Below are 25,000 nucleotides of genomic sequence, written 5' to 3' on the forward strand. Positions count from 1 at the left end.
CTCCCTTCCCCTCCCAAATGCAGCTTTCCACTTTTTACACTGTTGATAAAACTGAAGCGTTGTCCTTCAATGTATCAATCGTGTCAGCATGAATGTGGTTGGGGGACTAAACCCTTTTCCTGCAAGTAACCCCATAACACCACGATGCTAAATTTTGACAATTTTCAAGAGAAGTCGCTGACAGTTACTTTGAAATCTTCTTTGAACAGTCAGATGTCAGTTTACCTGGATAGAAACAATGCAATTATTAATTAGAAGTGTTGAAATGAATGCATGCAAGATATCACAGTTCAAGTATAATTCCTTCTTAGTCAGCCTATTAATTTTTCAGCCCACCGTCCTATCAGAAGACATGAACTTAAATCAGTCTAACCAAGCAACAAACATCAATACTTCATCTTATCAAATTGCACTGGTGGCACCGACATCAAATGGACAAATGCTTCTAGCATTGAACTCCAAGTTAAAATGGTGACCCGACATTTAACTGCGGCTCAGCTCAACGCTTTGGTAACTCGGATGTCTAACATGGAAGCATAACATATGGCCGTATCTACCCATCAGCAAACAAACACAGGCAAAAAGCACAAAATAGCTGACACATAAAGTGCTGCCATACTTCGCTACAAAAATACCTCCAGGAGCGAATAGCTCTCCTCACGCCGCGCCAGCTTTTAGCCAAACTGCAGGCAGGGTGTGGTCTGATGGAGAATTTGCTGCTATTTTAAGTGGTTACAACGACCGAGCTAAACCGCCTCACCCAGTGTTGCTACTGCTACCACTGCTGCTGTTGGTGTTGCTGTTGCTATAACTGTTGCTGTTGGTGATGTTATGTTTACTCTGTAAGTGTGTGTGTGTGTGTGTGTGCGGTAAATCTTTTCCGTTGTGTTTATTGATGTTAGTTGTGATTACGATTTGTCCGACATATTTGTTTGATAATTCACATCCCGTACCTCGGCTGGATGTGTGACATAAGTAAGGCAGTTTATCACTTTGGATATTGCGGATGTACTCGAGTATATACATAGATATACACGCATATATATATGTGTGTGTATATATATATATATATATATATATATATATATATATATATATATATATACATACACACATATATGCATATGTATATATGTATGTACATATGTGTATATGTATGCACGCGTATTAAGTTACTAGTTATATAAATACAATATGTGCGATAGATATAAGAAATAATACATATTAATATGTACGAACACACACAAACACTTACACACACACACACACACACACACACACGTGTTTTCGTGTATATATGAAATATAACTTATATATACATTTATATATATATATATATATATATATATATATATATATATTAATGTATGTATTTATAAATGTATATATATACGATATATATGTATATGATTTATAAACTATATATATGTGTGTGTGTTTGTGTGTGTACATATGCATATATCGATATGTATAAACACGCACATACACACGCACACACACACACACACACACACACACACACACACACTCAGCGCCAACCATCAGATAACGTATACACACCCAAAGACTACAGTTCAGGTGAAGTCAGAAATAGTGTTGTATGTATGCCAACAAAAGCCAAGGTGAAGCATAGTTATCGTTGTTGATGTTGTTATTGTTGTTAGTATCATCATCATCATCATCATCATCATCATCATCATCGTCATCATCATCATTATTGTTATTATTATTATTAATATTCGTGGGAGAAATATTTTATTCTTCACGCATTTCAATGTCTACGTCTACTATTATAACTACCACCACCACCACCACCACCACCGCCACCACCACCATCACCACCACCACCACCACCACCACCACCACCACCAACACCATCATCATCATCATCAAAACCATCTCTGCCACCACCACCACAACCACCACTAGTACCCCCATCTCCAGTACTACCAATACCACCACCACCACCACCAACAACAACAACAACACCACCACACCGCAAGCGCCACCACTACCAACAACAACAGCAACAACAACGCTAAAGCCACTACCACTAAGAGCAACACGACGACGACGACCACTACCACCACCACCACCACCACCACCACCAACAACAACAACAACAACAACAACAACAACAACAACAACAACAACAACAACAACAACAACAACAACAATACAGCAACAGCTGCACCACCACCTTCACTATCATGTTCTGGTCATAATTAATAACTGACCTTCGCTGTTGGTCATTGTTAATACCTTTATAGTATATTACACATTGTTCTTTACCTGCTGGTCATAACTGGTTGTTGTTGGCACCTTAGTTTTATGTTGGTCAGTATTGATTCCAATAAGTTATATTATTCAGTATTGAACACTGCTTGTTGGCCACAGTGGATCATTTTAGTCAACACTAGTATTTTTATAGGTCAGTATAGATATTTATAGCCTATATTCGTCAGTATTGGCCACCGTTTGCTGTATGAGCTAATATAGGTCAGTATTGGTCTATATTGGTATTTCTAGGTCATATATATATATAAACAGGGTTGGCCAAAAGTCATCTGACAGTAAATCAAAACCATTTATTTCCAAGAGTTATTTAACAACTGAATGAATTTGATAAAAGCATCTAAATATGAAACATCATGAAAATTGTTCAAACGGAAGTCCTTCTTGAGCGACACATTTTTCCATTCGAGTCAATACAGAATTACAGATAGTATTTATGCAATTTTGATTTACTGTCGGGGTGACCTCTGATCAACGCTGTATATACAGTATGTATATATATATATATATATATATATATACACGTGCACGAGCATGTACGTTTGTTCTCTTTTAATTATTCTAACTCTTCCTCTGAAGAAGGAACTGGTTTCTATCGAAGATACAAATTTCCATCTTTGGAATGTAGATAACGAGAGCAATATTACATTTAAACTTGAAAGAGTCATGCAAGATTTTACTGTTCCGCTTACAGATTGTATTCGTAATGTGCAAACAGGTTGGCTGATTTCTTTTTCTGAAAATCCAAGCTTATCTAGCCTGACATTTAGATATTTACTCACAAAACTAAGTGCTCCATTTCTTATTGGTATAATTGTAAATTTATAATCTGGGTATATAAGCTACAGGTCTCGAAGCAGTTGTCCAGTTATCCACTTCTTTTTTTTTTTTTCAAAGCGATATTCACATCAATAGGACAGCTGACCTCTGTGACGATACATACCTTGTCCCAAACAACAATACCCAGCCTGTTATGCTTACACTCGACAAACATTTTGATATGAATGTTCCGCCAGTATTCCCTTGTGCTGGTATTTGTCTATGTATTCGATAACAGGGGAATTCTTTGTATTTATTCCTGGACCGTCTTTTTTTCCGAATGGTATCGTATGTTCTTCCTGCAACAACTTCGTGTTGCATAGGGAGATAATTCCTTCATGACATTTTGGGGCAGCTGCTAATCACATGTGTGATGCCTTCCACAGAAATATGACATGATCTACATTTTTGGTTGCATCTTGGAACTCCAAGGGTTTCATTGTCACTTTTGTTGATTAAGCATTTAGTAGCAATCTCCTGTTCCTGGATTACAAATGCATAGCCTTCAAAGTGTGATGTGATGAAGTCACAAATCCAAGAGAGGATTCACTTCGTGTCAATGTTGCAGACTTCTTTAAGTCAACAGGAAGCATATCCATGCATGGTCTTTTTTTTTTTGGTATGCTGAGCGTTTTACCGCCATGTCTTCTTTGAGGTATGCTAATCCGGGCTTGTATGGAAAGTCATCCGAAAGGGAGTGCTTCCTGAGGAGGTTACTTCTGATATTCTTTTATTCTTGTATTTGTTTCAGTCATTTGACTGTGGCCATGCTGGAGCACCGCCTTTAGTCGAGCAAATTGACCCCAGGACTTATTCTTTGTAAGCCTAGTATTTATTCTATCGGTCTCGTCTCTTTGCCGAACCGCTACGTGACGGGGACGTAAACACACCCACGATGCTGGAGAGACAAACACAGGTATACAAACATATACATACATACATATATATATGTGTATATATATATATATATATATATATATATATATGTGTGTGTGTGTGTGTGTGCGTGTGTGTGTGTGTGTGTGTATGTATATATATATGTGTGTATATATATATATATATATATATATATATATATATATATATATATATATATATATATATACACATATGTGTGTATATATACATATATATATGGTAGACGGGTTTCTTTCAGTTTCCGTCTACCAAATCCACTCCCGAGGCTATAGTAGAAGACACTTGACCAAGGTATCACGCAGTGAGACTGAACTCGGAACCATGCGGTTAGGAAGCAAGCTTCTTACCACAAAGCCACCCCTGCGCCTATGTAAATTTTCGTATATTTAGTATATCTTTTTTTGTTTTGCTATTCTTAAGGTGCCTTTTGATAATCTTCTACTAGGATTCTTTATAGGATTACATTGACAGCAACTGATTTCTCTATTCAGTTCTGTGTTGTAATGGCTTCATGTAAACGCATGGTCAACCAACGAGAAACTGCCGTAGTTGAGCAGTGTCTCATGTAACAGTTAGCGCTGCGCTTCTCAAACTTCTTTTGTAACTACCACACGTTTTCTTTTACTAACATTTTGCCAGCGTCCCCTTGTTTAGGATTCAATGCCTCACCCCTATCCATTTTAATGCAAATACACGTAATATAAAACCAGAGTAATTAAATTCCTAGTGCGAGCTTGACGCGGGTGACTCCTTACTGCAGTACTACCTTACGATAAGTAATTACTACAAGCGTGAGTCGTGTGTGTGCGTGTGTGTGTGCGCGTGTGTGTGCGTGTGTGTGTGTGTGTGTGTGTGTGTGTGTGTGTGTGTGTGTGTGTGTGTGTGTGTACATATATATATATACACACACACACACACAGGGTGTTCAAGAAGTTTCTCCGCAATGGATTTTTTTTTTTCTCTAAGATGGCATTTCAAACCATGTGTAGAAGAGAAGAGTTAACTTATATATTGAAAATGAAGGCCGATACTTTCAACACGTCTTATAAAGTTTTTTTTTAAAGTCTTGTAAAGTCTAACATTTTCTTTTGCAGTCTTGATACCATCTTATAAATATTTATTTTGCAATAAAAAAAATACTAACTGCCGAGAGACGTTTTGAACACCCTATATATATATATATATATATATATATATGTGTGTGTGTGTGTGTGTGTGTGTGTGTGTGTGTGTGTGTGTGTGTGTGTGTGTGTGTGTGTGTGTGTATGTATATGTATATATATATATATATATATATATATATATATATATACATATACATACACACACACACACACACACATATATATATATATGTATATATATATATATATATATATATATATATATATATATATATATATATATATATATATATATATATATATACATGCACATACATATGTATATATATATGTAAATATACATATATATAATATAATACATATTATATAATATATATGCATACATATATATATATATATATATATATATATATATATATATATATACGTATGTATATATCTTACACTCACACATACACATTCTTTTTTATTTATTTACTTATTTACATTCCGAAGTATATTATTACTATTCTTAGGAAGGCGGCGCGCTGGCAGAGTCGTTAGTACGCCGGAGAATATGCTTAGCGGCATTTTATCCGTCTTTGTGTTCTGAGTTCAAATTCTATCGTGGTCGACATTACCTTTCATCCATTCGGGGTCGATAAAACAAGTACCGAGGTCGACTTTGCCTTTCAACCTTTCGGGGTCGATTAAATAAGTACCAGTTACGCACTGGGGGTCGATATAATCCATTTGTCTGTCCTTGTTTGTCCCCTCTGTGAGTAGCCCTTTGTGGGCAGTAAAGAAATAAGAAACGTTAGCATGCAGGGCGAAATGCTTATCGGTGTCTCGTCTGTCTTAATGTTCTGAGTTCAAATTCCGCCGAGGTCGACTTTGTCTTTGATCCTTTCGGGGTCGATAAATTAAGTACCGGTTGCGTACTGGCGTCAATCTAATCGACTGGCCCTCTCCACAAAAATTTCGGGCCTTGTGCCTAGAGTAGAAACGAATCGCTAGCTCGCTGGACGAAATGCTTTGAGGCATTTCGCCCGTCGCTATGTTCTGAGTTCAGATTCCGCCGAAGTCGACTTTGCCTTTCATCCCTTCGGGGTTGATAAATTAAATACCAGTGAAACACTGGGTTAATGTGATCGACTTATCCCACCTCCACCAAATTGCAGGCCTTGTGTCTTTAGGGGAAAGGATTATATAAGGCACACACGCAAATACACGCCTCATCGTGTTTTGTGTGTATTTGTGTGTGTGTGTGTGTGTGTGAGTGTGTGTGTGTGTGTGTGTGTGTGTGTGTATCTTTTACTTGTATCACTCACTGTATTGCGGCCATGCTGGATCACCGCATAAGAATTTAACCGAACAAACGATGTAGGTACTTAACGATTTTAAAGTCTATTACCTATTCTATAGTCCTTCTATTTACCGAACCGTTATGTTACTAGGATGTAAACAAACCAGCACCAGTTGTCAAGCAGTGGTGGAGGGCCAACACAAAGATATAGACAGACACACACACACACACGACGTATTTGTTTCAGTCTTCTGTCTACCAAATCCACTAACAAGGCTTTGATCAGCGCGAGGTAACTGTAGAAGACACTTACCCAAGGCGCCACCGATAAGGACCATTCAGGTGTTTTACTAATTGAATTACCTGTCTCTGAATTATCATATAGGTGACTGAGTATTTGTAACGCACGTGTACCCTTAACATAATTCCCAACCAGAATCAGCGTGACACTGTGTATGATAAAGGCGTACCTTTTGAATTCTTGGTACAATCCACACGAAGCCATTTTTCATACTGTTTTCGCTAACCCAATTTTATTCGCGAACTATGGTTCATCAGCTGAATTCGCCATCGTCTTAAGGTTAAACTTAGTTCAGTCCAAGTAAATTCATTCTGTATCATTGTTAGTGATCTAGTTCTAATTCCGAGCCATCCAGAGACGAGTTCTCTCTTCGCTCAGCAACTTTCAGATAGATAACATTGCCCTCTTTCTCTCCCTTAGACACCAGACTCATCATCGAAGGCAAACTTTGTGAGTCTTTGTGTCTGTTCTGTTTCACATTAACTTAACAGTAAGGTTTCTCCAATTACAACGACAAGGGAATCTGTAACAGCCTAGCATATCGTATTTAATCCAATTCGTCGCAGTTGTGGTGAACTCCGTAACGGTTAAATCAAAGTTATGATAAGTATGAACTATCTATTTTGTCAATTTATTGCAAGTATTCTGAAATTACCAGTTATGTAACTTGCAGTCTTTCGCAACGTATCTTCACACTCTGGCTCCGCCAGACTTCGCGCAAACTATAATTATACCAATATCAATTACACACACACACACACACACACACACACACAAGCAAACAAACAAACAAGCAAACTCACACAAGCAAACACATAGATGAAGCGAAAATAAAATTTAAAAGTTCATTTAAAAAATCGGGATGTGCTGGGTTCGATTCTGTTGCGTAACATCTTTTGCACGTGTTTCTTACCATGTAACAGGGTCCAAGAGAACGAACTATAATGACTTGAAGAAACTCGGTAGTTGTGATTACCAGAGTAATCAGTAGACAAAAACACCCTCCAAAGGATTGCAGAACACAAATCGAGAGAGTCAACTCCAAATATGATTAGGCAATAGTAATCTGTTGGCAATGTCGGTTGGAATTAAATTAGTGTTTAAAGCCAACAGGTGAAAATAAAAAAAAAGCTTCAGTATGATTAGACCTCGTCGGCGAAGCATTCTGGACGTCATCTCTGACAGCTGTTTCGATTCAAGACTTTAGAAATTAATTAGCATAATGAAAAACATACCAAAGCTGAATCTCATCGGAGTTGGCTAACGATATACCATTATATTTCCATGTTCCACTGTGATGAGTATACGGCTCCAAACCATTGATGACCAATTTTATAATTAATGAGTAATTACTAATTTAATTATTTCTATTTTCTTTTTTATCCCTAAAATATATCTATAAACCCCGGTTTATCCAGTTACCTTTACTGTTTTTCTGCATCTCTCAGTCTCTCTCTCTTTCTCTCTCTCTCTCACTATATATATATATATATATATATATATATATATATATATATGAACAACTTCTAAAAAAACCTTGAAGTAATTGAGCCACACCAAGGGTGGGTGGGGGGTTAAACTTAGGAATTACTTGTCAATTCTTAAGCTTTGGTAAATTCTGAGAGTCAGTCCCTGTTGGCCCTCCAGGCAGGTGCCTCATTTGGGACACCACAGTCTGCGACTTCTTTACTCCCTCCCACATCCTGGATATTGCAGTTAATGGGAAGTTTCACTGCTTCCGTAGCCGAACAGAACAAAACCTGATAGTGAACTGTCTCTTCCAACCTGTGTCGTTTGGGACCTTTGGAGGGACTGGGTCACTACCACGAAGTTCTTGTCCACGATGGCAGCTCGCCTCACCGAGGCATCAGATGATGCCCGCGAGGGCGCTTGGTTTTCCCAACGCCTAAGCCCCACGATTGCCCGCGGCAATGCTGCTAGCATGCTGGTTTGCTTCAGTAAGTTCCGTTAAAACTTGTGATGTGCAACTAGTTGCTTTGATTTAAAAAAAAAAAAAAATTCTCCACATATGGTTTCAATACAGTTTTAATAGAAAGATTTGGAAGAATTAGATGAAAGTTCTCTGGTAATTTTCTTTCATATAAATATAAATATATATATATAATTTTAATACGGAGCAAATAATTCAGGAGAAAATATTTGCGAAGAGTTTTGACTGTTATTTCCAGCAAGTAAACATACTTAGTATGTCCTTTGATTAAGTTTATATATATCCTTTTATACATACTTACAAAAATACACACACACACATACATTATGCATCGGTTTATACATATGTGTATGTTTATACACACGTACAGCAACACCGCACACATGCCTTATTAGGTATTTATTAAAAATGACTATCTATCTATAATATACATATCTACATACATATATCCACACACACACACACACACTAGTATATATATATATATATATATATATACATACATACATACATAGAAACGTATACACGCATACATATTTACGCGTGCATAATATATATATATACATACAGTTATACCATCTATACGCACGCAAAAGAACATGAAGATATAGATAAACATCTTACTCGACAGACCCAAGATGTACACACCCATGCCCGTCCCCGTTTATAAATGTGTATATATGATATAAACGTGGGAGGGGGGAAACCGGAAGAGATAAAGAGGGAGGAAACGGAAAGAGGGGGAAGATATAAAAGTAGAAGAAAGATGGGTGAAGAGGAAAGAAAGAGAAATGTAGATAGATAGATAGATAGATAGATAGAGAAAGAGAGTGAGAACATCGTATAAGGATGTATATCGCTGTTATTTAACCCTTGGTCTCTTCCTATCGAACGGCCATATGGTGAGAAGTGTCCCACCGTGAGCACCTAGGCTTTTTAAATCGTACAATCCTAATGCAGTCACGGGTAAACTGCGACCCACGTGATTTTCTGAATGGTATGCCTTATGAAAAATTACCTGGAATTTTTTTAGAAGATGTTCATTCCATGCCTTATGCGGCCCACTTCTAATGTGTCTGATGTCTCCACTCACGCTGCAAAGCAGTAGGGTGTGATTTAAGACTGTTATTTCTAGCAGAGATTTCTTTCGTTGAAATATTTTATGCTGCGTGCATGTGTATGCGATATATCTTCGTATGTGTGCGTCTGTGTGTGTGTGTATGTGTGTGTGTGTGTTGTTGTGTGTATGCATACCTAGCATCGACATGTGTATATGTATCTACGAATGAATATATGTGTTACATAGACATACACACAAACTCACATACACACACTCGTATACATAGCTATATGTGCTTGTATAAATGGGTATATAAATGCATATACAATATTCACGCTTTTATACACACACTCACATACACAGACCAGTAATCTCTGAAGAGCACGCGGTATCACTTAACTGTGCTATTATCTAACATCCGGTTTTTACCCAGTGCGAAACCGATGACTGGTAATATTGGCTGTAATGGATCTATAATACCGTGTGGATACATACATACACACACACACACACGCACATATGCATATATACATATACAAGGGTGGGGAGAGAGAAATACACATGCATAAATGTATCTGTGCGTTCGTGTGTACCAGATATAAACACTCGTATATATAATACAATATACGTATGTATATGCACACACACTTATACACAGACATACACACACGTGTTTGTATGTGTGTTTATGTGGGTAGACGTATGTTCATATATCTACTACTTCATTGTTAGGGTCCTGGTTTTCTTCCCTTTTTTGACGAATGGGATGTTGGGGCAGACAGCCAGATAGACAGACAAACGGACAGACAGACAAGCAGACAGACAGAGTCAGACAGCTAGCTAGCTAGATGGATGGATGGATGGATAGATAGACAGACAAACAGATAGATAGACAGATAGATAGATAGATAGATAGATAGATAGATAGATAGATAGATAGATAGATAGATTTCTTTATTGGCCACACAGAGTAATAGAAGGGGACAAAATACAAAGTAGAGCTTTTCTTTTGGGGAGGAAAAAAATGTAGGATAGCATTTCGATCAAAAATGATCGTAGAGATAAAAAAAGGGCCGATCAATAGGGATCGTGTATCACGGAAATATCATAATGTAAAAAGGGGAAACAGATTAGGTTTATCCGTGGAAAGAAAAGCCTACGGAAAAGACCATGGTAACGTTGGGCAATAATGGCATGCAAAAAACAAAACAAAAAAAAAACACATTGCAGTAAGTGACTCTCTTTTTCTCCTTTCTTTATTGGTTCATAGGATTATGCTCAAGCTGGCCCCGTCATTCACACGTGCCATCCTTGCTACGTTCACCCATCGTTTTTTCTTGAAACATTCACTAGACAAAATTTCCCTCTCTACTTTCACTTTCCTATTCGAGTGATACTTGAAGAAGTTGATGAGAGATTGCCCAGAGAGGCAAGTCTTTGTCTCTAGATCTTTCAGACGCGTCCACCATACATATTCTTTCGCCATAGCCACAAGTACGATGAAAATGGCTCTTCCTTCCTATTTCAAGGAAGGAGGCGCGACAATATTCACGATAGACTCGGCTGATAGACCGACTCGTCCCACACGCGATAGCAGTTGTTCGACGTAGGCCCCCACAGGTCGGAAATGGTGGGACACTGTACGAGTGCGTGCAGAACGGTTTCGTCGCTCTGACCGCATCTCAGGCAGGTCGGCCTCGTGTTTCTCGAGCCACGCCTGTAGAGCCTATCCCGAACGGATAGCGCTTCTCGATAGCACTGTCAGGCCAGGGATCTCTGGAAGTTGTCCATAGATCCCGGCCAGATAAATAGATAGATAGATAGATAGATGGGTGGAGGAACGGATGGATGGATGGAAAGAAAGACGGACAGATAGACAGACAGACAGACAGACAGACAAACATACATACATACAGACAGACAGATAGATTGCTAGATAAATAGATAGATAAGTAAATAGATAAACATAAACAGACAAAAAAGTATATACATAGATAGAAGAAGGCGGATTTAGCTACTATTTCTAGCAAGTCTAAACGACGACAGGGAAGGCGCCTCGCTCTCTCGCTACCTGTGTCTGTTGTTTACTGCCATTCCGATAAGTTTAGGGAACTAAAATTTGAGGGGAAAATAACAAGGTTTTTAGAAAATAAAATTTCCGAAAGTAATCATAACAATGCCTCTCACGTGGTAGCTCAAACGGCAAGAAATAGCAGCTAAATCTTGTCTATCTTACACCCTAATATAGTAAAAGAAAAACTTATATAATATTATGTGTGTGTGTATGTATGTATATGTATATATCTTTTACTTGTATCAGTCACTCAACTGCGGTCATGCTGGAGCACCACCGTGAAGGATTTAGTTAAACAAATCGACCCCGGTACTTTTGTTTTTTTTTTAACCTGTTACTTATTCTATTGCTCTCTCCTTGCCGAACCGCTACGTTACGGGGATGTAAACACTCCTTGTGTTTGTTGTTTACTGTCATAATGATAAGTTTAGGGGGCAAGAATTGGGGGGGGGGGAATAACACAATTTAGAAAAATTAAAATTTACGTAAGTAACAATAACAAAGCGTTCTAACGTGGTAATTCGAACGGCGAGAAATAGCAGCTAAATCTTTTCTAATTCACATCCTAAATTAGTAAAAGAAAGTGTTATATAATAACAGATTAAGATGTCTGTACAGAAGGAATGCTCATAGCTGGAATGGTTTGGTATTTCGGATTATAAGACGTCTTCAGGATCTGCGATGATCACCTGCGATTCTACAACGAAAACACTTAACAGCACATATATTTGTATATTTGTATATATGCACGTTTGTGCATATATTTATACGTTTTTTATACGCACATATACATACAATCATATATATATATATATATATATATATATATATATATATATATATATATATATATATATATATATATATATATATATATATATATATATATATATATATATATATATATATATATATATATATATATATATATATATATATATATATATATATATTATACAGGAGTAGCTATGTGGTGAGTAGTTTGCTTCCCAACTACACGGTTCCGGGTTCAGTCCCACTCCGTGGTACCTTAGGCAAGTGTCTTTGGTCTCGGGTCGACCAAAGTCTTGTGAGTGGATTTGGTAGACGGAAGCTGAAAGAAGCCCGTCGTATATATGTGTGTGTGTGTGTGTGTGTGTGTGTGTGTGTGTGTGTATGTGCGTTTGCCACCCACCCCCATCGCTTGACAACCAATGCTGGTGTGTTTACATCCCTATAACTTAGTAGTTCGGCAAAACAGCACGATAGAATAAGTACTGGGCTTAAAAAGAATAAGTTCTGGAGTCGATTTGTTCGACTAAAGGCGGTGCTCCAGCATGTCCGCAGTCAAATGACTGAAACAAATAAAATAATAAAAGACTACATCTATCTATCTATCTATCTATCTATCTATATATCTATATATATATATATATATATATATTGGAATTATTTATTCACCATTACACGTGTTTCATTTGCTGATAGAAATCACAAAATTGTACACATGTATTAGAAAACGCGTAAGATTTCTCCGATTAGAAATTCTTCAGACAAAGAATAAAAATAATACAAAATTTATACTTAAATGAAGCGTTTCTAACTAATTAGTAATCAGGAATCCTTCAGATACTAAAAGGGGAGAAAAACATATGCAGTAATGTAGAAAAGACATGTTTCGATAGCAATACTCGGCAGAAAATATTTTCCAGTATTTTGAACTTTTAAGCAGACCTCACGCAAATTTAACATCAACATACGGAATTGGAATACTGAAAGAAGCAGATGTGCTTCGAGAGAACACAGCTGTGTAGATGTTCAATGTTCCTTATCTATATAAATTGTCTTGGAATATACACTTAGTAACCTGTTTATAATCCAGTGAAGCGAACGCAGGCTTTACCCATCGGATGGAACACATTGGGATTGTTTGCCTTCGATAATAGTCCCAGGTTGTTCCATATCGTTCGATTTGGCTAGCCATAACTTGGATTTTATTAGAATGCTTGAACGGTACCTACCTGGATCTATATAGCCCTATCTAGTCATATGTGAGTGTGAGTGTGTATATATATATATATATATATATATATATATATATATATATACAGCTGTGTTGAACTGGTTAACTTAAACTATCACTGACAGACGGAGAGACAAACGGACAGACTGGTAAATTAGAAAGATAGAGGGAGAGGAGCAAGAGAGAGAATGGGGGGGGGGAGATAGAGAGAACGAGGGAGTAGCGGGGATAAGTAGAAGGAGGAAAGGAAAGTATAGGAGAAGGAGGGGAAAAGTGAGAGGCACAGAGACAGCGAGAAAAGGTGATAGAAAGGTAGACAGAGAGAAAGAAAGAGGGAAAGAGAAAGAGAGTGAGGGAGAGAAGAATTGCGAGAAAGACTGATAGAGATAAAGTGATGGAAAGGATGTGATAGATGAAAAGAAAGAGAGAGAGAGAGAGTGGTGGGAAAACGAGGTTAGTAAGAGAGGAGAGAAAGATAGAAAAATGATAGAAAGAGTGAGAGAGAAAGAAAGGGGAAAGGCAGAGCTAAAGTTTGAGAGAGAGGAGAGGTAGATAGAAAGAAAGATGAAGGGTGATAGAGAGAGATACAAAGAGATATCTAGAAGAGAGAGAAAGAGAGTGGGGGAGAACGATAGAAAGACAGAGAGTGCGAGAAAGTTAGCGAAAAAGGTAGAGCTAAAATGTGAAATAGGGAGAGATAGAAAGAAGAGAAAAAGATGATAGAAAGAAAAAGAGAGAAAGAGAACGAGAAGGATAGCGAGAATGATAGCGATTGAAAGAAAGAAGGAAAGCAAGAAGGTGAAATAGAGGAAGCGAAGAAGAGTGATAGAGCGAGAGAGAGTCTTCCCTCGTGTGTGAATCCCCCCCCCCCGCTTTCTCTCCTACTATCGGTGTTAACCTTGGGGAAAGATGAACTATGAAGAGGAGTCCATTTGTGTCCTGTTTATGGGTCACAGTTCTTATACTTGTGGGCGCCGTACTGGATAGCTTGCAGACTCTGAGTGGAGGTAAGTGTATATAATGATATATATATGCATACAGGTATATATGTATACGTAAAGGTGTGTTTAATATACACGCATTCGTCAGTAAATACACGCAACATGACGACGGCTTATGAAAGCTGCTTACAACATATTTACAGAAAAGAAAAGCAAGAAGCACAATACACAAACAAGTTAAAAATCATCATCATCGTCATTATAATCATTATAACCATCATTATAATCATCACCGTCGTCATAATCGTTTCGTCACGCTTTATTAGTTCTCTTTTCCCCCTTCCTTTTACTTCTTCTCCCTTCTTCAATCAGCTGAATCTTAAAATTCTTGTGCCGGAACCTTTTAAATGATATAATAATGAAAATAGTAATGATTTCTTTCAATTGCCACAGGGGCATAGATGAGGTTGGTGGTGGTGGTGGGGAATCACAAGGACAGTTTACAATTTGTTGGGGTTTACTTAAAAAAAACAAATGAGGGGAAAGAAAGGGATAATACGGTGAAATGAAATAAGAGTAGAAATATTTATTTCTTTATTGCCCACAGGAGGAGGGGTGCTAAACATAGAGGGGACAAACAATGATAGACAAATGGATTAAGTCGCTCAATGCGTAACTGGTACTTATTTAATCGACCCCGAAAGGATGAAAGGCAAAGTCGACCTCGGCGGATTTTGAACTCAGAATGTAACGGCAGTCGAAATAAATGTAGAGATATTACGGAAACCATGTGAACATGCATTCCTCCTGAAACAGGAGAGCGTCCAAATAGGGCCCGCCAAGGTACCCCCACAGATCCAGGATAACGCTGTCCGTCGAGGACACGAGACCCTAACCCAGTTGTTGTTCTTTAAGGTGCATGCTTAGAGGAGGTCCAGTCACCCTAACTATTTCACACATTCACTGATAATAATGATTATAAATAATTAATATTCTTTATTTATTTATAATTAAATTAATAAATCTTTCTTTCTTTTTGTACTATTTAAAAAAAATATTATTATTTTATTTGTTCAAAAGTAAAAACAACCGACATAAAATTAAAAAAATAACGAAAATGACTTTTATTAAGAAAAAATAAATAATCAGCGTAAGCACCAAATTAACCTGAACGAAATTAGATTAAACTATTACTACTACTACTACTTAGTAGGCCTTGATATTTTTATAAGGGGTGGGGTAAAGAAATCCAGTCGCTTAGGTAGGCACTGCTATTTCCCTCGTAATTTAATTAGTACATATGTAATTACAAGGGAAGAAGACGGAATGTATGGTAATGGTGGTGGTGGTGGTGTTTAATTAATAATCTTTTATTTGTTATTTGTTTCAGTCATTTGACTGCGGCCATGCTGGGGCACCGTCTTGAAGAAGTTTAGTCAAACGAATCGAACCCCAGTTGTTTATTATTTGAATCTAAGTTTGGTCCTTACTCTATCGGTATCCTTTTGCCGAACCGCTAAGTTACGGGGATGTAAACACATCAAAACCAATTGCCAAGCAGCGGAGTGGAGGGGGAACAAACACAGACACAAACACACACACACACACACACATAGCTATACACGACGGGTTTCTTTCAGTTTCCGTCAATCAAATCCACTCTCAAGGCTTTGGTCGGTCTGAGGCTACAGTTGATGACACTTGACCTAAGTGCCACGCAGTGGGACTGAACCCGGAACCATGTGGTTGGGAAGCAAACTTTTTACAACTCACGCATGTGATAACAATTCTTTCTAACTGGTACAAGGCCGGCAATTTTAGGGGTGGAGTACTTAGTCGGTACCATGACCACAGCACATGACTGGGATTTCATTTCTAACGAAACCTTCCCCATTCAAAAATGATGAGAGGCAAAGTTGATCTCGGTGGTATTTGAACTCAGAACGTATAGAGCCATAGCAAATACCACAAGGCATTGCGTTCGTCGCTCTGACATAGGCAAGGGCTACCATTTTTTAGATGTGGCCCGCATGTGACATGGTCGCACTACTAAAATAACTTAAGGTATTTGAATTATTTTAGTAACAACCAGAGAGTCCCATGGCCCGCACTTTGCCCATCATTGCGCTAATGGTTGCGCCAGTGCTCGGCCCTCAGCTGTTTCTGATTTTGGCTAAAAGCCGCCAATTTAAAGGCGAGTGGGGGGGGGGCTTTAGTCTATTTAATCGAATTGAGTACTCGACTAGTTAGTATTTTATACTATCGATCCGGAGAGGGTGAAAGGCAAAGTTGACCTCGGCCGGATTGATTCAGATATCGTTACAAGGCTAGAAATTTTGGAGAGGAACGTGGTGCGAGTGGGTTAATCTGATTCATAATTAATTAATTAATTAACTAATTAAAAATGATGAAACGAAAACCATAAAGGAAACGCACTCAGACGAACTGTGATTTAGTATACTATATTGTAATAATTACTGCATCCAATTCTTATTCTTATTAACACTAGCAGTTGTTACCTCATAGCCACCACCACTATTACTACTACTACTATATAAAGAAGTCAATGTATGTTTATATAATGCTTGTCATATGTCTATATATATAATCGGCCTTTCTATGTATACTGTTTACATGTACGAGTAAATACTCTTGTATCTTAGGTATGTATGTATGTATCGATCGATCGATCTATCTATCTATCTATCTATCTATCTATCTATCTATCTATCTATCTATCTCGCTAGCTAGTGGGCTGTGTGTCTGTCTGGATTGTGTATACATTTCAGTGTGTGTGTGTGTGTGTGTGTTCGTCTTTGCACCTTCACTTCTTTACAACGCGTGTTGTTTTGTTTACATCCCCACCCCACCCCACCCTTGCAACGTAGCAGTTCAGACCAGAGAGGCCGTCAGAATAAGTACTGCGGTTGATTTGTTTACTTATACAAGACAATGCCCCAGCATGGCCGCATTGCGCTCTTTGAAAGAAGTACTAATATACAGGATTGTATATTCTTCATAGGTTTATAAGTATTAAGAAACAGGGTTATATACATGTATATGTATGTAGCTATTACATGAAAGTATAGGTGTGTATAACCTATATAGTGTTTGTATGTATAAAGCGTTTGCTTGGAAATATATGTTGTCTTTACATAAATGTTTCTGTTTATATTGTGTGTGCGTGTATGTATTCACATACACACACACACACACACACACACACGTGTATATATGAATTATGTGTTTGTATGTATGCCAACAGTGATTATACATAGGTTTATCTATACAATGTTTATGCGTATAGCGTTTACATATACTTAAAATTATATATATAGGTTAAAATAGCCTCAGTATGGCATAAAAATATCCAATGAATTACTGGTTCATATGCTATTATTTAAATACATATATATATATATATATATACATATATATATATATGTGTGTGTGTGTGTATGTATGTATATGCTTGTAGAGTTTGTATGTGTATAATGCTTATATGTCTATATTTTGTTTATATATGTGTGTGTATTGTTTATGCATATGTGTGTGTTTAAATGTATATAGAATGTATCTATATATGTGTATGTAATTTATATTTAAATATATATGTGTGCATATTGTTCCTATATATGTTGGTGTCTGTAATGTATACATGTGTGTGTGTTTACATAAAGTGTACATACACAAGCACTTATATATTGATACATATGTACATAGGTATATGTGCATATATCATCTATATTTGTATGTGCATCTTTTATATATTCAATAATGTTTATGTACATATGTATCCTTATCATGTGTGTGTAAATATCTAATAAACATGCATTTAATTTGTTTAAGCATAAACAGAAGTCTAACTGCAACTCGGTGCTAGAGCTGCACCTTATCCTTTGTTAGAAATGTCTGTTGTTATTGACCAAAGTTGGCATGTGGTCCGAATAGTTAAATCAAATTAACGTGTAAAAGAGACAATATGCCTGAAGTCTACATTCATTGATAAGACAAAGCCACTCAGCATGGTTCATATGGTTTGTAATCATGAATCTGTTCTGCTGGCCATAAGATATTCAACCAGCTTGAGAAGTTACAAAAGATATGTCTACTGGTGATGGCAGTTAGAAAATATTTCAGACTTTGTATTGAGGTATAACATGCTATTTCAATATCTGGAATATTTCAGATAAATAAAGCCTTCAGTTACCTAACCATTGGTTCCCTCAGCCATAGTCTAAGCTGTTCTAAGGTACTCTTGGTTCCTGAGGCTCCAGATAAATCAAGATTTTCCCTTCTCCTAGACTTAAAGAGGTTCATTTTGTTAGTTGTAAGCCCTCTATATTTCTTTTTGATATTACCAAGTAGTGAAATTGATGTTTCGTATATAATACTCCTTTGCAAAGACCATGGCCTAGCTCAGTGGAAATTCATGCTTCATACATAATACTCCTTTGGAAAGATATGGCCTTTGGGGGTCCATATAAGATTTTGTTATCAAAATTTATGTGCAATAAAATTGGTTATTCTTTTACTATACACAAAATATTTATACAATTTTTTTAATACTATTCCTAAGAATATTCAGTTATAAAAAATATTGTAGGATTTTATTTAGGCACCGAATGGCTATGGGGGTCCAGTAGAGTAAAATAGGAATCAAAAGGGTCCATAGGCAAAAAATGTTTGAGAACCACTCTTTGATTATAAGAGGACAAATAAACTGATTTTGACTGTTGCACATTGGCTGTTAGAGTGATAGCTGTGTAGATGCAAGATGTTGTTTGTGATTTATAATACTTAAGGTCATACTATCTATGCAAGAATAACTAGCCTTTATGTTTTGTCTGTTAAGGAATATATTATATTTGTTGGTGAAAAGTGGTACCTTTCAAAGGATAGTAAATTCTTAGCTACATTTAAGGTGATGTCTAAGCTGGAAGTGGAGGGGTAAACTAAATTACTTAACACTTCTTAACTCTTGTCTGATCTAGGCCTGTAGGGAACGGCTTTTCTGTAAACTTACTTCTCACTGAAACCACTCCTGTCTAGCACCTGATTATAATATGGGGCTGTTTTACCAACACTTTCCCTGCCTAAGGATGGGCTGGTAACTTTCCTATTTATACCAGCGACTAGGTTTCTAACTATAGTTGATAAGTGTTGGGGGGGGGGGGTAACATTGGAATATTTGTGAATGTATATACAGTTCCTCATTTGGCTTCTTGTAGGAATAATGCTTATCTATCTTAAGTTCAAATGAAATATCTATATAGTTACAATAAGGTTGGTGCTATTTGTTCCAACTGTGACCATTTCAATGATTTGTGACTACTAGTTAAGAAGTTTGGTTCCCAACCTTGTAAATTATAGGTTCATTTCCACTGTGGGGCACCTTAGGCAAATGTCTTCTATAACCCTGTACAGATTAAAGCTTTGTGAGTGGATTAAATAGAAGGAAACTGAAAGAAGCCTGTCATATATTTGTACATGTATGTGTGTATGTGTCACAGTATCAACCAAACTATCGGATGTTTTACATCACTAGTCACAATGCGATCCACATTGTTTTAGCTTTTGAATGATGGATCAGAATGTCAGTTCATCATAGGATGTACCTTTTTTTGCAGCTGAATGGACTGGAACAATGCGAAATGAAGTATCTTGCTCAAGAACACAATATGCAACCAGTCTGAGAATTGAAACCATGGTCTCACATCATGATCATGAGTGCAACACTGCTAACCACAAAGCCATATGCCATCACACACACACTCACACACACACACACACAGGTGCAGCCTTGGCTGTGTAGTAAGAAGCTTGTTTCCTAATCAAATGGTTCCAGGTTCATTCCCAGTGCATGGCATCTTGGGCAAGTGTCTTTTACTATAACCTTGGCCAACCAAAACCTTGTGAGTAGGTTTGGTATATGGAAACTGAAAGAAGCCTGTCATATATATATGTGTGTGTGTGTTTGTACCCCCCCCCCCATCACCACTTGACAACCTGTGTTGGTGTGTTAATGTCCCTGTTACTTAGCAGTTCAGCAAAAGAGACCATTAGAATAAGTACACGGCTTAAGAAATAAGTCCTGGGGTCAATTTGTTCAACTAGAAACCTTCAGGGTGGTGCTCCAGCATGGCCACAGTCAAATGACTGAAACAAGTAAAAAAATGTGTGTGTGTGTGTGTGTGTGTGTGTGTGTATCTCTGTCCTCAACTTGACATCACACCATACTTATAACTGGCATCGCCTTTATACAAATAGTGCCAGTTTTGTCCCATCTTCCCATCTCCAGCTATGGAGAAATATTGGTTTGAAAGTTTGGCACAAAGCCAGCAAAGTTGGGGAGGAGATAAGCCAATTATCTCAACCCTGGTTTTTAACTGGTACTTATTTTGTTGATCCTGGGAGGAAGAAAAGTAAAGTTGACCTCGGTGGAATTTGAACTTAGAACCAGGCACATACTGTCAATAATTACTCAGGGTAGGCTGTTGGTGACATTTATGTAGTAAAGCACTAACACACGACTGAGTTGGAGGCAGATTTATTTCTGCCTCTATAGCGCATAAAGAAAACATTGTTGGAATGTATGCAGCACATGTGCTACAGAAGTACTAAGTTTGGCTTAAATGCTGAGATCGAAAAGCAGAGGCAAATTATGCCTACCTAATCTACAAAAAAAAATATATTTTGTGTTTTATGCATAGTAATCAGAGTAACCTTCATAATTTTATTGAACTAGGTCCATATTTTGCCATAAAAGGAAAATGTTGCTATCAATCTGTTTTATTCAATGTAGGCATTGCCTACCTTGGCTACCTAGGTGGCATGTCCCTGCTTAGAACGTAACGATGGAAGAAATGCTGGTTAGCGTTTTTACCGGCATGCTAACAATTCTGCCAGCTCACTGCCTTAGCCATGGAGAAATATTACCTTGGAATCAGATGAAGGTTGGTGACAGGGAGGGCATCCAAGTGCAGAAAATCTGCCTCAACAAATTTCATCTGACCCATCACATTAAAAATAGTGATGAAGCACTCCTGTCATTAAAAAGATGGTAGTGTGTAATTTGAGGGAGTATTAGCTGCTATTTCAAGCAGATTGAATGACTTCTGAACATGGCTTTCTCTTTATGTTTAGTGTCCTAGGTTAGGCCATATTAAGCAAAACTATGATCACAGTAGATCTAGCCATGACCACCATGTCTTTTTTTCTTTTGTTTTAGTTGTGCTATAACCATGTCAACATTATCCTGTTATTTAAGGTCCCAGGGAAGCAATGGAAAGCATACTGTTAATTGACACAGGGGGAACTAGACAAAGGAAATGGCAGGCAGGCAGACAGACAGACAGGGAGATAGACAGGCACCACACAGACCTTCATTTCATATGTTGTTTGACGGTACTGTTACTGTTGTTCTGCAGTTATCTCCTCTTTGCTGTGAATTTGTTTACTCATGCATTTATGTATATATATATATATATATATATATATATATATATATGTATTATATATATATATATATATATATATATGTGTTCACACATGTATACACATACATGTATGCATCCACACACACACACACAGAGGCATACATCAATTCCCCTCTCTTTGCCCGCACACCACCTTCCATTTAGTTTACATTTCTCATTTTATGAAACGCTGTATTAAATAACAACCGAGGTAGTAGCTTTCGAAGCATACCCCAGAGTTTTAGCCGAGTCTGTTACCTCCTCCTGTAACCAAGCTTACAGTCAGAGATCATGTATTACTTACAGCTAGAGATAATATATATATATATATATATATATATATATATATATATATATATATATATATACATACTTTTATTCTTTTATTTGTTTCAGTTATTTGACTGTGGCCATGCTGGAGCACCCCCTTTAGTCGAACAAATTGACCCCCAGGACTTATTCTTTGTAAGCGAAGCCTAGTACTTATTCTGTCGGCCACTTTTGTCAAACTGTTAAAAGTTACAGGGATATGAACACACCAGCATTGGTTGTCAAGCGATGGGAGGGGGACAAAAACACATACAAACACATACTCTACTCACACACTTATATACATATATGTGTATGTGTGTATATATATATATATATATGTGTGTGTGTGTGTGTATATATATATATATATATATATATGCAACAGGCTTCTTTCAGTTTCCATCTACCAAATCCACTCACAAGGCTTTGGTTGGCCCGAAGAAGCTACTTGCCCAAGGAGCCACGCAGTGGGACTGAACCCAGAACCATGTGGCTGGTAAGCAAGCTACTTACCACACAGCTGCTCCTGACACACAGTATTGTTCTGTATGCATGTAGATGATAACATGTACTGATGAATGTGATAGGGAGGGTACACCAACCTCAGTACGCAACTGTTAGTTATTTCTTGAACCTCGAAAGGATGAAAGACTAAGTTGACCTCGACAGAATTTGAACACAATGTAATGATTCTCTAAGCTCACTGCCTTCATCAATATCTAATAATATTGCTCAATATTTTTGCTGTATCTAGGGCAGCGAGCTGGCAGAATCATTTACATGCCAGATGAAATGCTTAGCGGTATTTCGTCTGCTGTTACATTCTGAGTTCAAATTCTTTCAGGGTCGATTAGATAAGTACCAGTTACACACTGGGGTCAATGTAAACGACTTAATCCCCTTGTCTGTCCTTGTTTGTCCCTTCTATGTTTAACCCCTTCTGGGCAATAAAGAAATAAATATTTTTGCTGTATTACCCCAATCCTGATATAAGTCGACTTGGGTGTAAAGGATTTTTGTCCTGGTATCTTAGACATTTCTGTTTAGTAAGCTCTATATAATTTGTTGTATAATTAAGTTGCTGTCATGTTTTAAACATAAAAATGTCCAAATCAGATCCTGTCACACTGTCCATCCCATGCCAGCATGGAACATGTATTGTAAACACGGATTTATTTATATTATAAGGGCATTACTATACATGAATGCCTCACACCAAGAGGGACTCTAAGGTCAAGCTACCATAATAAACACATTTATTTATATATATATATATATATATATATATATATATATATATATATGTTATATAATGTGTTATATATGTATTATATATATGATAACTAGAGTGTAAGATGGTCTGATTGATGGAACAACCTGCTTGTAGAATTAATGTGCATGTAGCTGACCACTCCACAGACACGTGTACCCTTAACGTTGTACTCAGGGAGATGATTCAGTGTGACACACAATGTGACAAGGCTGGCCCTTTGAAATGCAGGTACTACTTATTTTTGTCTGCTGACTGGACTGGTGCAATGTGAAATAAAGTGTCTTGCTCAAGGACACAATGCGAGGCTAGGAATTGAACTCATGACCTTATGATCATGAGCTGAATACCCTAACCACTAAACTACACGCCTTCGCTAAAGTATATATTGTGCACTTTATTGTGTTTTGTTCTGCTCAAGATTCTCTCATTGGTGGAAAAGATTGTCTTACATGAAACCGAGTCCATGTGCAAAAGAAAGTCTGGAGACTGCTGGTCAAATGCATCCCTTGGCTACTGTGTTCTCCTCTTCTCACTTCACCTGGTTCTCTAATCACTCCTACAGCAACCTTCACTTAACATACATACATCTACCCCCACCTGTTCCTCTTATCATCCCTAAACCTCTCCTCTCACCACACATACCACCTACCCCCACCAGATCTTCATTCAGTCATCTTGCTCATGTTCTTGCTTTAGTTATCAACTTGGATCATTTAACCTAAAACCATCAAGTTTTGATTATATCGACCCCTTTATTTACCTGACTGACACTTTTGTTTTCCATGCTGGCACTGTGCTATAGTTGAAGAAAGCCAGACTTTAATCCGTCATCTTATTAAACACCAGTACTTGGTCCTTGGGTAACTTCAGCAGAGTTCACTCTGTTGCAAGCTTTTAGGCCAGCATTCTAATTTCAGGAGCACACTTCCCCCATCAGTTTCTCTTTGTAGTGTTGGCTTCAAGTACTAGACCATGCAGAGACCCCAAATTTCATTTCCGCGACCAGCTCAAGGTCACTCAGCTCTTCTATGCCACCCTTGGCCTGATCAAGCACTTCAGGCACCGGCACACTTTACACCCGTTAAGATGAAGATGCTCAATCACTTACTACAGATTAACTATTCAGATACGAGTTAATGCTGATGACAATCCATGGCAACCTCAGAA

At 37.5% G+C, this 25,000-nt stretch overlaps 1 protein-coding gene across 3 annotated transcripts in view; it reads left to right on the top strand.

The window, feature by feature from the left end:
* LOC106867565 (acetylcholine receptor subunit beta-like 1) overlaps positions 1-25,000 on the top strand; it is a 341,431-nt gene that overhangs the window by 218,933 nt on the left and 97,498 nt on the right. Inside the window, exon 1 of one of the 3 annotated variants that reach the window (XM_014912475.3) lies at positions 13,966-14,836. The exons of the other annotated variants lie outside the window; for them this stretch is intronic. Within the exon in view, the coding sequence (XP_014767961.1) occupies positions 14,746-14,836 (91 nt within the window). The 5' untranslated portion in view covers positions 13,966-14,745. Of the gene's footprint in view, positions 1-13,965; positions 14,837-25,000 lie in introns of those variants that run through there. 3 annotated transcript variants of the gene reach the window in all.

The sequence above is a fragment of the Octopus bimaculoides genome, chromosome 12, assembly GCF_046866305.1.
Source record: "Octopus bimaculoides isolate indiv1 chromosome 12, ASM4686630v1, whole genome shotgun sequence".
In the NCBI taxonomy this organism is placed as follows: Eukaryota; Metazoa; Mollusca; class Cephalopoda; order Octopoda; family Octopodidae; genus Octopus; species Octopus bimaculoides.